The 16329-nt window shown below is 37.7% G+C and overlaps 1 protein-coding gene across 6 annotated transcripts in view; it reads right to left on the minus strand.

Moving 5' to 3' along the window:
- Positions 1-16329, minus strand: part of LOC140564380 (ryanodine receptor 3-like) — a 232948-nt gene that overhangs the window by 153506 nt on the left and 63113 nt on the right. For all 6 annotated transcript variants that reach the window (XM_072689791.1, XM_072689790.1, XM_072689788.1 and 3 more), the window contains exons 4-8: positions 7259-7333; positions 7091-7169; positions 5011-5123; positions 1945-2044; positions 1641-1734 (exon numbers count right to left, since the gene is read on the minus strand). In XM_072689791.1, coding sequence (XP_072545892.1) covers positions 1641-1734; positions 1945-2044; positions 5011-5123; positions 7091-7169; positions 7259-7333 — 461 coding nt within the window. The remainder of the gene's footprint in view (positions 1-1640; positions 1735-1944; positions 2045-5010; positions 5124-7090; positions 7170-7258; positions 7334-16329) is intronic.

The raw sequence follows: 16329 nt of genomic DNA on the forward strand, positions 1-16329 counted from the left end.
TTAACTTTTACATATATCAAACTCAGTTTTCTTCATAAATTCCCGCATGTTGGAACAGACCCCATACAACAATGTCATCAAAATTCCTGTTAGTAACATTAATACATGTTGTATCTTTTGTTCTTCTCCCAGATCAAGTCTTGTGTGCATTCTTCTTCTCTATTGTCTTTCATAACAAGCACAGAAAGTATTTTTACTCTTTTCTGTACGTTTTCTGTAACTGTTCAGATTTCAGTGAATCGCAGTAAAAACAATTAAACTTAGTTAAGTTGTGAAGTTCAGAATCCAATCTTCTGTAGTGTAGAGCAGAGTATAGAGTTCAGCCACATTCTTTCTAGGAGAATACTTGAGTAATTTTAGCATGTGAATTCTGGTGCACCTAAGTGCACTCTGAGGATAAAAGCCAGGGGTCTTAAAATATTTAGTTCACTGAGATCAACAATAATGCAAATATAAATCCAAAATGGGTTAAACCCATTGGGTTAATACATCCAAAAATGTATTAACCCAAACCTCCCAGACAGGCTGACTGACTGTCTGTCTATCTATCTATTTATCTTATACCTGATACTTTCACTGTAAGTATTAACTGTGATTTACAGAGCCTGATCAGCCTGATTAAACCTACTGGGTTAATACATTCAAAAATTGGGATTCTTTACAAATATGGGTTTTCTACCCTGCAAACATTGTTCATGTACACGATTTCAACCATCATTCAGCAGCAATCGCCCACTGGGTAGATATGTCCACTTAAAATAAGATGCCTACCAAACGTGGAATGATTTTGAGACCCCACATCTAAGGCACTAGTGTTTGTACCCCGGTGATTTCCACGTTCCATGTGGTTTGCAGATGATTGTTAAGCTTCACAGTCCACAAAAGTCATTTACATCCATGTCAGAAAAAAATAGAACTGATTTTCTTGTATAATAACTAAACATATTTATGCATAGCATCCTTTTTGCCCACCTTTCAAAAGCTATTGAAGGAAGATATCCAAATATGTGAAAATAAAAGTAGCTTCTAAGTAACATTGTAATCCCATCACTACAGAAAGAAAATTTGGCTGGCCAGCTTAAGACTGGCTAAAACAGTTTAGCGTTGGTTCTTCTTCTAAATTAGGTACAATGTGTCTAAACAACAGTTTAGCAATGAATGATGCAATATCTAAAGTAAAGCTAGCTGAAATTGTAAAATGTGCTAATGGTATGACTGGAATAACACAAAAGTTGAAATGTCCTTGGCTATATGTTGTCTATGCAGCCTTGTTTTTGTGTGTGTGTGTGTGTAAGTGAAGGATGGAGGGGAAAGGTTTTCTTTGTTAATTCAGTAAATAAAATTGTAAAATAAATAATGTATTAAAAAATGTATTAATTGTATTTTTTATTTTATTTATTTAATTGGTTATAAAATAATAATTACTATTACTATTTGCACTGAAAATGAATAAATAAATAGATGAATACCTTACATTGTTACCTTAATATGTGTATACCTGTATACCTTAATCTCTGTTTTAAAAGTTTCAAAATTTAAATCTAACTTTTTATTGAAACATCGACCTGACAAGTGATTTCAGACTCCTGAATAGTAGTATATATATATGATCAACTGGACATAGCTGCGTAAACTCTCACCTCTGCTGCTCCTCGCTCTGATCTGAGCCTGGAATGGTCAGAACCTCATCATGGCCATGGAACAAGCGCATCACATGACCACCAAGGAGATACCCTATGGACAAGTGAGGAGACAACATTCAGGGTACCTATCCAGAGTTGGTGAAGGAACGTTTCATATCTCACAAATCCACTGAAATAAAAACACCCATGCTGTAGTTCTTCATTTTGTTTATTAACATACTGCGTTGTGAGCCGAGGAACACAGCTGGAGTCTGTTTTACTGCATTACTATTAAAAAAGGACAAATATGAGCATACTGCACCTTCCTCCACGTTACTGCCTGAACAGGTGGGGTGGACGTTCCACAATGTTTGCATGAAGGATGCATCCACCTGGATGTTGCCATTGGAGATAGACAGGTGCTGTAAGAAAACAAGAGTGGAACTCAGTTACCATGGTAACACATCTTCACAAAGTCAGAGTGAGCTGGTCTGGACAATCTACATCTAATATATTTTGCAATTAGCATTAGATTGAAAATGAAATGTATGGTGTTTTAATCTGCCCTGTTTTCGCATAATTCAGGAGTCAGCTTTTTTTCAAAAGCATCATAGTCATGAAGTTCATTGCAAGCTCGTTGATTTGTTAATCATGTTTTTAATCATCTACAGCCAGCGTGCACTAATATGGAATATCCCATATGCCTATATCCATCATGTACATATCTGTCAATGCCAATACAGATACATAAACATTTATAAAAATGCAGAAATTAAATTATTTATTACAAAAAAAAAAAAATTAGGTTGAAATCAGGACATGGAGTAGGCAACTCCAAAACCTTCATTTTAATTCGTATGAGCCATTCACAAGCACACACTTGTTCTTGCTTGAGCTTCAGATCACAAACTGATGACTAAGTTCCCAGGCAAGATTTTCTAGTAGAGAGCAGAATTCATGGTCCTGTCAATTATGCCAGGTTGCCTGGAGCAGCAAACCATCACCATCATTCAATCGCACAACCACCACCATGTTTAACTGCTGGTATGATATTCTTATTGTAGAATGCTGTGCTATTTACACCAAATGTAATAATATGACTCCTGTCCATCAGAAATGTCCAGCCCAAAGCAAATTATTCCAAAAGGTTTGGGGCTCATCAAGGAGTTTTTCATTTTGGCAAATGTCAGACGAACCATTATGCTTCCCTAGGGTAGTAGTAGCTTTTGCTTTGCAACTCTCCCATGCCCAGTCTCTTGTTTAGGGTGAAATCACAAATGCTGACCTTACCTGAAGTGGACCAGGCCAGCAGTACCTTAGATGTCTGGGTTATTTTGTGAAATCATGGATAAGATGTTCTTTGAAGAATTTTGGTACTTCTGGGTGATTTCACACTGATACAAGTGTTCGCCATTTTTAGGATAATGGCTTTGTAATGCCTTATAGGCTGTAACTATTCAACTTTTCCATTTCTTCCACAATTCATTTTGAATGTGGCATAGTGTGCTGCTTGTTCAGACCTTTGAGCATACTTGGAATGTTGCTGGAAAGTTTCTATTTGAGGGACGCTAATATTCAACAGAACCAGCATTAATCAAGCATGGGTGTGTAAGTTTAATCCAACTTAAATTTGGTAAAATTTGTAACTTTGGGTATTAATTTCTCTCACAGCTGCTGTTAAATTTTTTTTCTTTTAATAAATGCAATGACATTTAAAACCTTTCTTTTGTGTTTACCCAGGTTTTTATTAACAAGTATAGTTTTTATTTGAAGATCTGTATCATCACATCATATAATCAGTTTAGTTATAATTATGAACATTTTCAAGAATTGGCCATAGAATTCACAGCATCATATTCTGGTGTAATACAAATGCAATAGGCCATTTCTTACTTTAAACATACAGATAATATATAGTTTTAGCCTACAAAATGTCTTCTGTGATTCACATCATATAAACTAGTATGTTAGTCAGTGAGTGTCATTTTTGAACCCTATGTGACAGTTACTAAAGGACACGTAACTTTTTAATAATAAGATTTTTATTTTAACAGTAATACTCTCACTTTTGCCCAAAGATCTCAAATTTAAAGAGCCTCAATTAGTTGTTTGATATCATACAATCTAGCCCAGATATAGCATCTCAGTATTTCTGAGATGCTAGCTATGATCAGTCTAGAAAAATCTCTAAATTTTTCTAAGTAGGAACAAAAGAACACACCATAAATCATGCATAGATGTTATACACGTATGCTGCAGCAAAACCCAGTCTGAGCTGGATCACGGTCTGAGCATGAGCATATGGCGGAGACTTCTGGAAGCCAAAGACGGCTGAAGCTGCCAAGGTCTGAACAGAGCACATTACAGCAGCAGTGGGGCAGTGAGGGAATGCGCATGTGCTCATGGGGTGGGTTAAACTGAACCCATTCACAGGAGATACCACAGGGGTGCAGATTTGATCTGACAAGAAGGGGGGGGGCAATATCAAGAGGCAACAGCCTGCATATAACAGTTATATATAAAACTAGACCTGGAATAAGAATTCCCAAATTGGCATAAAATAACAATGGACTTATTTCAGTAGTGAAACACAAAAACAAGCAATTCTGTTTCAATTCAATTCAAACAATAACCTTCCAAAATGCTCTCCAAAAATCAAAACATTGAAGAACACTTTTGCATTGGGATTGGACTATATGGCTATGTGTTAATGAAATAATGATCATTTTCATATCATTATCATATGCTTTTCTAAGTATGTTGTGGGTACTGCAGTACCTCTCGAACACACTGAATAGCTGCACTGGTCAAAAAAACACCCAAATTTCAACAAACTTATAGAAAGCTTGCAAACAGAAACAACCAGTGCATAGCAACTGCATTAATTGCACATGAAGTAGTAGCTGATTGAATGCTAGGCGTCATTCTCTTATTTTATTTATTTAATTTCAATTAAATAATTAATTTTTTTATTAGAAATATTAAAAAATTATACATAATTCTTTATGTTCTGTATTCTAACTGAAAAAAAATATATAAGTTACTGTTTTGTCTTTTTAAAGCCATTTTCTTTCCAGTCTGCTCACAAATTTCTGAAAACCAAAATAATGTGAAGTCTTGCAATAGCATATTTCTTTTGCTATATAATGCCTCTTTACTCTGCCCTGCAAACAAAACACCCACACACAAAATTTCACACAGGAAAAGATATGGCTGCCACATTCTTCTATTTTTAGCCTACTACAAAATGTGTAGCTGGGCTCCTTGCTAGAGTTCCAACACAGAACGAGAAGTGTTTGACGCATTTACTGATTCTCAGTCTTTGCTTGTTGCACAAGAACACCCTACTCCCAAAAAAGATTTGCTGTATTCTTTCAGGTGTACTCACAAGGTAGCGTTCAGATGACACGCTGACAAGTATGAGGTCATCGCCAATCCGAACTTTCTCGCCCTCTGATCTCTGCTTAGAGGCAGGATGAATAGTCCACCAGCAGGCCTCGCCTGTAGGATACAAACACACACATAACTCAGTGCGTACAGTAAAATAATTTATGAATAATAAATTACGATGGTATGTTAGCCTCAGTCCCATTTGTTCTTACTCTAATACAATACAATATACACGCAATAAAAAATAAAAGCATGTTGTGAGTCATACAGAAAGCTCTGATTCCATTTGCTTATACAATATGGTTGGGTTGCATCATCACTGATTAATCTTAAACTTAATTAAATCAAGGTTTATCTATTAATCCTGTTGCACCAAGCTTTAAAACTAGTTTACAAACAATCAGGGTTTGTTTTATATGATCATTTTAATCATGGTGGTAGTTTTACAGAAAGCCTACATTAAACTGGATTTGAGACATAAAATTTCAAATTTAAACTTAAACAAAATTCTTCAAACTCTAAAACAAAATTATACATACAGGGTCAAACATATACAGTGGCCCTCGAAATGATTTACCCCCCATTGTTAGCTACTTTTAGCTGTTTGCAATAAACCAATCGAACAAGACCAATTTAAAAAGCTCAACACAACTAATAAAACATGTTCTTTCTCCAAATTCAACATAAAATACCACTTTTAATGAACTACTGCAGTCTCAAAATTATTCAACCCCTTCATAACGGTGTCTTTAGTACGTATCAGAGCTCCATTTTGCTGTTATGACCTGCTGCATGGGTGCTACGTAGTCAGACACCAGCTTCTGGCAGTGTTTCTGAGGAATCTTAGCTCATTCCTCATGGGTAGTGGACTCCAGTTCACCAATATTCTTTGGTTTGTATGCTGCAGCTGCCTTTTTAAAATCCCAAGATTTTCTATGTCTAAGTCAGTAGACTGTGAGAGCCACTTCAGCATCTCCCAGGAGTTCTGCTGGAACCAAGCCTTGGTGGACTTGGTGAGGTATGTTTGGGACAACTGTCCTGTTGGAAGGTCCAGTGATACCCAAGCTTCAGCTTCCTCACAGAGGAAGAGGAAGATGTTTTTCTTGATTAAATCCATCTTGCCCTTCACATGCTGCTGGTTTCCAGTGCCAGAGAGAAGCAAATCAACCCCAGAACATCACCAAGCCACTTCACTGTAGGCAGGGTGTTCTTTTTAGAATGTGCGTAGACATACGCTTAACCAAAGGCCCTAAAAGTGCCTTAAAGTGCCTTTACTTCCTTTCTGTATCCTTTTCCATGTTTGTACAAGGCAATGATCTCTTCTCTGAACTTTCTGGACAACTCCCTTGACCTAGACTTGTTTCACTCAACATCTTATCAAGGACTCAGGGGGTTTTATTCAGGGGGTTGAATAATTTTGAGACTGCAGTAGTTCATTAAAAGTGACATTTTGTGTAGAATTTGAAGAAAGTACTTGTTCTATTAGTTGTGTTGAGCTTTTTAAATAGTTTGATTGGTTTAATGCAAACATCTGATCGTTTTTAAGTTGGCTAATAAACCTAATTTGTCGGTTCAGGTGATACTACTAGTCTTTATGAAATAGTGTAGGTGGGTTGTTCTTTTCCACCTCACGAATTACCACTGATCCATAGGCCCTAAAAGTGTCTTTGCTCTCTTTTAGTATCCTTTTCCTTGTTTGTACAGGGGAATTGCTCTCTTCTCTGAAATTCTCTCCACTCTCTTGACATAGCCATATTTCTAACATGCATGTCATGTTACTGAAATGACCTTGATTTGCCACCTGCATGAATTAGTGTAGGTGGTTGTCTCATTATATTAATCGTCAAAAAAAAAGCATATGCAGTGAGAAAAAACGTTTAATCGTATTCTGTGCGCTAATTGCCTGTTGCACCTATACAATCGCTTTTTAACACCATAATAGAACTTGTGATGGTGCGAAACATTCTACAGAGTGTACACTTTACGGCTTAACCAACTACTGGCAGTGGATTTGATTAAGCAATATGAAACAAAGTCAACGATTCTGAATGGATGTCCCGGAGACACATTAGGCTTACCTGTTGAGTCCTCCTGAAGCCCCACGTCAAAAGATAGTTTATCTGTCAGAGATCTAGACGTTTTTAAGCAGGTCAGGTACTGTAAAGAAATGGAGAAAAAACACCCTGTAACACTGTGGAATTAGCAGGACAGAAGGAGGCAGACAGAGCCGACTTTGCTTTCCTTACCATTCCACTGAAAGAGTGCCGGAGGAGAATGGCGTGTCCGTACAGCAGCGTTCTGTGCCCGCCTCCATGAGCTGCCTGTATAGACGACAGAGAGCAGTCTGTTGGTCCTGAGTTAGGCTTTACAACAGCGGCTGACACCATCATTCTTAGGGACTAGATCCCTAAGTTCTAGCATTAAAGACTCAACAAAGGCCTTGATGACAAGTTGAATCAGGTGAGATACAAGAGTGTTTTAGAGGAATACATCTGCTCTGTGTATTGTGGTGTTTTCCCCTTTCTGCTACACCTGATCCAACCACTTATCTAGTTCAGTGATTCCCAACTGGCTGCTCTTTCCTCAACTGGTAAATGAGCATTTATCATGGGATACAGGGAAAATGTTTGACACCAATGTCCAACCTGCATGTTCTGCTGATTTTCTGCGTAAAAATATTTTCCTGCTCAATTTGGAGTACATTTTCTGTTTTATTTGCTAAATTTGTTGGGAAATTCTTATGTTTTATTGTAGTACATTTAATACAGAACATACAAATTTCAAATTCAAAGTAAAGACATCAGTTCTGTGGGACTAGTTTACATATTGGCACCTAACAAACTTAAGAAAACATGTGATTTGGCCAGAACTGTCCAAACCTTTGCATATGCCTATTTTTTAATGCCTTGATATTTCCATATAATAACACCATACATGAATTTCTATTTCTAATCAAGAAAAGCTAAGAACAAAATAAAAGTATAAACACATTAAATTGATCCAATATTGATTTATAACTTATCACAACAATAATGAGTCACATCTGGCACCTTGCCTATTTTCTCACTGCCTGCAATCAAGGGATCAAGAGAGGTCCAAAAGCTAGCCACTCAGCTAATCAACATGCTTCCCTCAAGTTGAAGTAAGTGTACTGGAGCAGGACAAATGCTAAACCCGTAGGGCAAAGCCTCTCCAGGACAAACAGGATTGGGAACCACTGAGTTAGAACAAAGAAAAGTGCAGTGCGTGGAGTCAGCAGGCCTGGGACAGAGAGCCACTTTGGATGGTGGGTGAAGCAATGGGGACAGCAGAGAGTATTTCACCTCTTATGCACAGTGAGAAAGCATGAAGGGTTGTCAAATAAAACATTGAAAACACTTACCAGGGCAGACTTTTCTTTCAGCACCTTATTTCCGATTCTTAATCCACACACATTTGTGCATAAGAGTACACAAATTGACGTCTCTCATTTAAATGCATTTGCAAACGCATGCACGCATCAGCAATTTCAGATAACTGCTGCTCAACTCTCTGGCCAGGCCAGCTCTCTGACAGGACCATGGTTGAGGTTAAGGGTTTGGTAGAAGGGGATTTTGGTAAGAAGCCAGTTGTGTAAACCTGTATTCAGTCCTATACAACGAGAGTTACTCACCTTTCTAATGAGCCTCTATGGAAGGCAAAGAAATGAGAAAGGAAAATGTTACATTGAGCTCCTGCCTCAAAAGCTCATCGCAAATGTGCAAAGGAAAAAGATGGGCAGATGATAAAAGAAGCAATCCATAGTATCAGACCATTCATTCTGGTGAAATTCTGGTTTTGTCACTCTGAAACCTAAAGCATATAGATGCAAGTGCAAATAACGCCCTTTTTTACTTTAGATGATGAACTTTTAAAAAGCCCATATCTCTACCGCAACTAGAGCAATATGACAGTATTTTATTGTATTGTGATAAAAGTTGCTATCGTGATAACAATATGCTTCTCTAAGCATATCGAGGATCCTGTTAGGGCTTAATAAACACTGATCAGCTACAGGTTTCATTACGAACAGTGTAATTAGACTTGGTTTAATTAGATGAAGAGCAGCAGACGTTGAATATAAATAACTGTATTCAGTATGTGAGAGGATCTGAATAGTAGTTTTTAAGAATCTGACGCTACTGATGTCTTTAGTTTGTGATTCCATGTATCATGATAAATATTGCGTATAATGAAAAAAGTTTGTAAATATCATGATATAGTATTTTACCATATCACCCAGACCTACTGGAACACCTTTTCTTTGCTTTTCTTATGTTTAATAAAGAATTTCATGTGATGTATACATTTTTATGACATATTTCATACCTACATACCATGGGAATGTTCAAATTCATGATGGTTGTACAGTCTTAAGTCCATACAGTCTATAGAAACTGTTTCAATTCATCATGGTTTTAAATACAAAGGCAAAAAATATTTTTTTCATTTTTTAACCCAACCTTATCAAGTAAAAAGAAGCACTGTTGCTGCAAAAAGTCTAAAACTATTTTTTTGGGGAACAGTAAACATATTAAAGAGTTGCATTCCAAAATACTGTACAGTCGTTTTCAACATTTTTGGAAATCAAGAAGCATTTGTAATAGGTGGAGGAGCTGTAGACATGTTCTTCCTCCCAAACATTTTGCTAATTGGGACCATGTGACCAACATATGTTTATTGTGAGGGAGGGGAAAGTGTGATTGTAAGTAAGAGGAAACTCTGAGAACTTGGGCTATAGGTGGCTTCTGCTTTGAGCTAGAAGCCCAGACCCTATAGTAACTAAAGAACTGTTCTGAGGTTTCGAATTATGTTTGGATGTAGGTAAAGTAAAGTTGAGAACGCCAGCATATAATGAGTTAGACTATGGTACAAAAGATGAAGCTGAAGTTGATTCTGAATAAATATAATACAGTTAGATCTGGAGTCATGAAAGTTATGTTGTGTTTGGAGGTTTTTATGCAAAAGATGTAAAACATACTTTAGTTGATATAAAAATAATAATATGTATATTTCAGCTTTCTAAAAACATTCTATTTTAGGTCTCTTTTCATAAATCATATGTTCCTAATGGTCACCGCACTCTGATGTTTAATGCAGAAAGTTTTACGTATTTGAGTTTAAAGCTTGTTTATTCAAACCACATATAACTTTTCTGAATTCATTATTGTAGTATCAATTTTCCAGACATCCATACATTCCAGACAGCTAGCCTTTCATCTGTTAAACTAACTACTAGCCAACTAGTGTTGATTATGATGTCTATGCCTACTCCACTTGTGGCTGAACTAGACAGAACTAGAAAGCAAAAGTGTAATGTGGCAATACAAACTGGGCAAAACAACACACCTGGGACTGAGAAGAAGCTGAGTGAGATACAGGGGAAAACTAAAAACATACAAAACAACCAAAACACAAGGCAGGGGCTTGGGAGTGGTGACAACAAACACAAAACAAGACTTAGCAAAAACAATGAACTGAACCTCGAAGCAGAGCTTTGAAAAAACAATTAACAAAAACTACGCAGCAGGGCTTCGGCAAATGGTGGGGGGGATAAGGCTTGGACACGAATAAACAAAACAGAATCAGAACACCAGGGCAAACAAGAAAGCAAGGTTACCAGATACTAGACCAGACAGGAAATGCCAAGATTAGAATATTTTCCCCTTGAACAGACCATTGAATGCAGTGATACAAAGGTTGCAACAGACCTAATTCACGGCAAAGTGTTAGTGTGGTTCAAGGGCTTAAAAAGCCACAGTCCCAGGTGTCGTGCATCAGCGTATCGAGGGAATTCTGGAGCTGAATTCGGGGATCCTGGGAGTCCTTGGATTGCCTCGGGGAAGAGGGTAATAAAGAGGGCCTGACAGTGGGGCGTCGCTTCGACATAATCAATGTAATCGTTTGCGAAATTACGCAGATTTGGATAACATGCGTCAATGTGTCGCAAAGATGTGTGCGCCTACTGAAAGCATAGATTTATCTAAAGCACAAGCTGCGTGAAAGTATTTTTTAGGAATATATAGAGGACACAAGAGCCGTGGACTGTGTGTACTCACCTAAATGATTGGATTTTTACACTACTTTGAGTCATTTTGTTAACTTTTCCTGAAACTGCACTCATTGAGGAAATTCACTAAGAATGTAATAGTTTTAGTTAAAAGAAAAACAGCATTACTCAAAAGAAACTTGAAAAAATACTGTAAATTAATTTTATGTTTGGACTGTGTTGAACTTATGTTGGACTGTAAAACGTACTTTATTTCTTTTACTTGAATTATCATGGTGGTGATTTTATGCTTGACTGTAAAGCTGTTAACAAGTATAGTGCTCCTAAGTGCATTCTATGTGTTTAAAAAAGCAGATTAAATAAAATATTGCAATATTAAAAATTATTTAATTAAGTTTGTTTAGTTTAATTCCTGACACACTCACATTAGAGTAAACAAAAATAATTTGTTAGATGAATCAACTAATCGAAAAACAAATTGTTAGATGAATCGATAAAAAAAATAATCCTTCAGTGCAGCCCTATTACACACTAAGACACATTATTCCGTAGCTACAGGGACTTCTGTTATTCTCGGCTTATAGACGTCCCGCTTTTAAGGGGTCAAACAGTAATTGCATCAGTAATGGCAGGATTTACATTTACTTGTGGTCTGTGTTTGAACAAGCTGAAGCTGCTGGAAAAGGATCAACTGTTCAGTTGAGTAGTATTAGGCTTATTTCGGGGTTTTCATCATCCAGGACTTTTCCCTGCAGATAAATGAACTTACCATTTCTAATTAGCTATTGTCACATTGTGCCTCGTTTCACTTTTGCCAATCAAAGCAGTGGTCATTTACATACATCAGTCTCAAATGCACCACAAAACGTCAAATACAAGAAGAATGTATAAAAACACTTCCTCCTTGTACTAAGTGTATGCGCTTAGTGTGTGTATCTGTGGATGAAGTGTGGATGAATACAATGTACCGAATGCTAAACAAGTGCCACAAGCCTCAGCATTTGCAGGCTTGTGCTCTCCTATAACTCTGAGAGCTGGATACGTTCTCGAAAAGAAAAAAGCCTTCGAGATCAAAAGATAAGCAGTCAAAACAACCCCCTGAGCCCCTCCCCAGTTGCCGCCAACATGCTGCCATCATTAGGAGCCAGAGCGACCTTTCTGGCTCAGTCAAGTCAGTGGTGGTCTACCGGTACTTCGCCAGCGGGGCTTCCTCTGCAAGAGGTTCACCGTAAGCGGCAGACTGGCACACAGGCCCGTACAGCCAAATATCACTGCCCACATGGAACTGCCAGAGGTCATCAGCTTCACAAGAGTCATTTAAACCTCCTTTACAGTCAACATGAGACACAAAACAGCACAGCCTGGTTCTGTGGAACAACTGCCCTTCAACTAACCTTTTAAGAAGTGCTGTAGGGTGTACACTGATACACAGCCTGCAGAAAGCTATTTGTAAAAACGTCAGTGCAATCTCCTGCAATGCACCAAACACTCTTTAATATTCTCACTGTTAATCTTTTTATATATTTACATTATGTTTATGTGAATTCTTTTAAAATCATCATTTTAAGGCTTGAGATTTTTATTTTTAAATAAAAGAGACCTATTGCACCTCGTTAGTTGGTTTACGTCACTGTTTATCAGGAGCAGGGAACATTTATATTAACCGGTAACATCATGTTTTCCATTCCCCAACCCACCAGCCCCACCTGTCAGCAGCAAGCACACCAGTCATCACCTCCCTTAGCAGCACAGACTCAAATAAATATGGTCTAAATCCTGCTCCTCCTCCTCCTCCTGTCCCTTTTGAAATACCAGCATTTCGTCACCCTTGTCCAGTGCCCATGTGGAGTTGCAAGAGGTGAGTAGTCCTAGACGACTTGCTGCTGACTTCCTGCTTTTCACCATTCAGTCAAATCCTGCCAGATAAAATCATGCCATGTCTGCATGTTCTGTTCTACTCAGACCAACAGCACTTTAATTACCTCATGTTATTATGTATAATTACGTATTATGTTAACTTGTACATTTTATGCATCCATAAATACAAACCATTCTATCTCAATTTTTGCCATTTTCACATGTTGACATACTGTGAATCTGCCTGTTGTTCGCTGAACTGTGTCAACATTTCATAATAAATGGATTGATAAAAATGCTTATTGGAAATAACTGTTTACATTGATGTCCTTTGGAAGTTATTAGAAAATGTTTGCGTGACACTGACGATATATCTAAATAGATATTGCTCTAGATTATTGCCTCCCCCTGTTTCCCCCTTTTTGCATTTAGCACTGACAACTCACCTACCAGGTATTTTTGTGAGGTGGGAGGAAACCAGTGGACCTGGGGAAATAAAGCTATTCCATTCATGCACTTTTTACAGTTTTCCAAGCTTATCACTGCCTAGATTATCACTCTTCCACAGGCTGTTGGTGGACCACCCAGACGAGGACTGAAATAGAAGTGAAAGTAAAAGCCAACTGCACACCTTCACTACATAACTGCTGTGTTGAAACAGAGTGGCCTCATTTTTGCCCTTGTTTCACATGAGCTGCAGAACTGCAGCCAGTCCCGCTCATGCTCACATCAGCTAAATGGACAGAAACCAATGGATTTTATAGCTTTAATTAGCATGCACTAAGAGCTAGGTAGAGTACATCTGCTCTGACAGGTCCATTTGTCTCTGAATCTCACAAGCCGGATAGCTGGAGATCTGGGCAAAGAGCATCCTGGTTGGTTAGATGTTTCTACGCCTCTAAAATACAGCATTCAGAGCCAAAGTTCTGAACATAAAAATGCAATGGTGTTTCTGTGACAAGGTGTTAGCTAAGGTAAGGTTAACCTATCATCACATCACATAAGATCCAAGAATGCAGGTTAAATATTCTGGCTTCAGAAACTCAAACTTTTACACGATAGATGGATAAGAGGAGAATAGAGTCTAGCACTGGCAAGCTTATTAGTATAATGTCGCTAGTGGTATTTTGTCCAAATGTGAGGACAGCTGAAAGTTTATTTACAAATGAACAATTAGCACAAGCAAACATTCTGCTCATCAGGTTCTGCTCAGAATGCTAAGTTGGATCCATGAGGAAAAACTTAATATTCTCAATTGAAAGCCTTGTTTAAAATGTTCAGTGTGCTACAAAGACATTATCCCTGCCATTACAGACTCGGACACCAGAATCCAGACATGGAAGAGCGTGGTACTAAAGGTTTAATGGATGAACTTAGAATCGGATTCATCTAAAAGGTAACTAAGAAGGCTGCTCTTCCTGCCAGCTACTGCACTCCTTCACTGTAGACTCATTCATACACCTGCATCGCTTCTTCTGAAGAGAGGAAAGCAATTTCCTGCAGGCCCTTACCCTCCCGTAAAAACAGATCTGCTCGCAGAGTAGCCTCTAAAAACCAATGGGATAAACCATTCGTCCTTCAAAAACGACAACATTAAATACATAAGGTGCATCATTATCGAATATTTGGGAAAGCAGCATTGAAAACCACTGCTCAGGGCTCTGAGTGGTGGACTAAGTGGACTAAGGCACTGCCGCTATCTTCCAAGGATAGCTGGTTCGAATCCCAGAGCAGTGTTGATGGCCCTTCTTAAGCTTGACCACAGGGATCACTTTCCATGACTTCAGTTCCAAGGTTACTTGGTGTTGACTACTTTTAAGTGAATGCGTGCCTAAGGGCTTGATTTGTGAAGGGGTACGTGAATTTAATGGGCCGACACCAGCACATGCAGCCGTGGGAACCATTCAGCTGTACAATCAAACTCGCTGGTGTATCTCATCACAGTCCTAACTGGCTGCAAACACTGCTCAACCTAACTGAAAACAAATGTAATTAATTAGATTGTATGTCTATAAAAATCCAGTTGAAGAAGTGAAACATCCAGGGCAAGCCTCTCCATCTCGACCACACCTCTGTCCACTTCCCACGTACCCCTCTTCAAAAAGAGGTCAAAAGGGGAAAGAAATCACACTCTCATCTTTGCGATATCTAATCAATTCTGCAACTCGCTGAGATCTTTGTGATAATTGTATTTTCTCGTCACCATAAAGACCCATATTTGACTCCATTCCCTTCGCCTCGATACAGCCTTATTCTCAGCTTTCTCTTAAGCAGTTTCATGAGGAATAAAACCAGCTTGAAGAAGATTTACTGTTGCTGAAACTAGGGTTGCAAGGGGAATATTTTGGACAAATTTTCAGTAAATTATTGGTTATGGAAATTTTAGCACGGGAACTTTGGAAATATTCCAAATTGTAAACTTTCAATGGAAATGTTGGGAATTATGGGAAATTATGGGAATTTATTGCAATTAATAGAAATTCTTGGTTAATTAATTGAGGAGCAGCTTTGCTCTTCAAATGTTTTGGTATCATATCTAATTATTTTATCCAAGATTATCACCTTTAGCTTCAAATATTCATCTTTTATTCCCATTCATTTCCATAATTACTTGTAAATTCCTGTTAATTCCCATAAAATTCCCAGAATATTGCAACCCTAGCTGAGACCTCACTGAAAACTACCTGCTCTGGATGGAAATAAATTCATCATGGACATCATCACCATTCATGTTTGTCTTAGGAACAAGATGCAACAAAGTAAAAGCAAAACAATGCCAGTAAAAGGCAAAATTACACATGTCGACTGTGAGGAGTCTAGTCACGCTTTAGCCACACAGTGTTCTGTACACCAAACTCATTTTATCAGTAAATAAATAAATAAATAACACAAACAACAACACTTTTTTCCATTTGTCTTCCTGACATTTCCTATGACAAATTTTAAAATAAGAATTTTATTGTTACATTTATTATTATTTATGTATTTATTTTCCCAGCATCATTCTATAAATAATAGAATACTAAATTTTGTACATATGTTAACTGATCAAAATGACCAATTTTGTTTCAAGCATTTCACCCTACGCCTTTAGATCACACAGTCTATAAAATACTGAAAAACTTTAACTTCAACTACTGTACAGCATATACTCACAGTATACACAGACCACTAGTGGCTGAGACAGTAATTCTGACAGTTTTAGAGATGTAATAGCTTTTATAGACAATAACCCCTCAATCCACCCCACACACCAAACTATGACTCATTCTATATTAGTGCACATTTTAGTCTAATATGGTTATGAATTTAATTTCAAATAAAAGCAAAAAAGACATAGTGGCCATTTTTAGATGAGATTAAAGATGGCAGACTGCTCTTTTTCTCCTGCAGCTAAACCAGCACATCTGTCTCTACTTTGCCAACATGGCT

Source organism: Salminus brasiliensis, chromosome 10, assembly GCF_030463535.1.
Source record: "Salminus brasiliensis chromosome 10, fSalBra1.hap2, whole genome shotgun sequence".
Classification (NCBI taxonomy): Eukaryota; Metazoa; Chordata; class Actinopteri; order Characiformes; family Bryconidae; genus Salminus; species Salminus brasiliensis.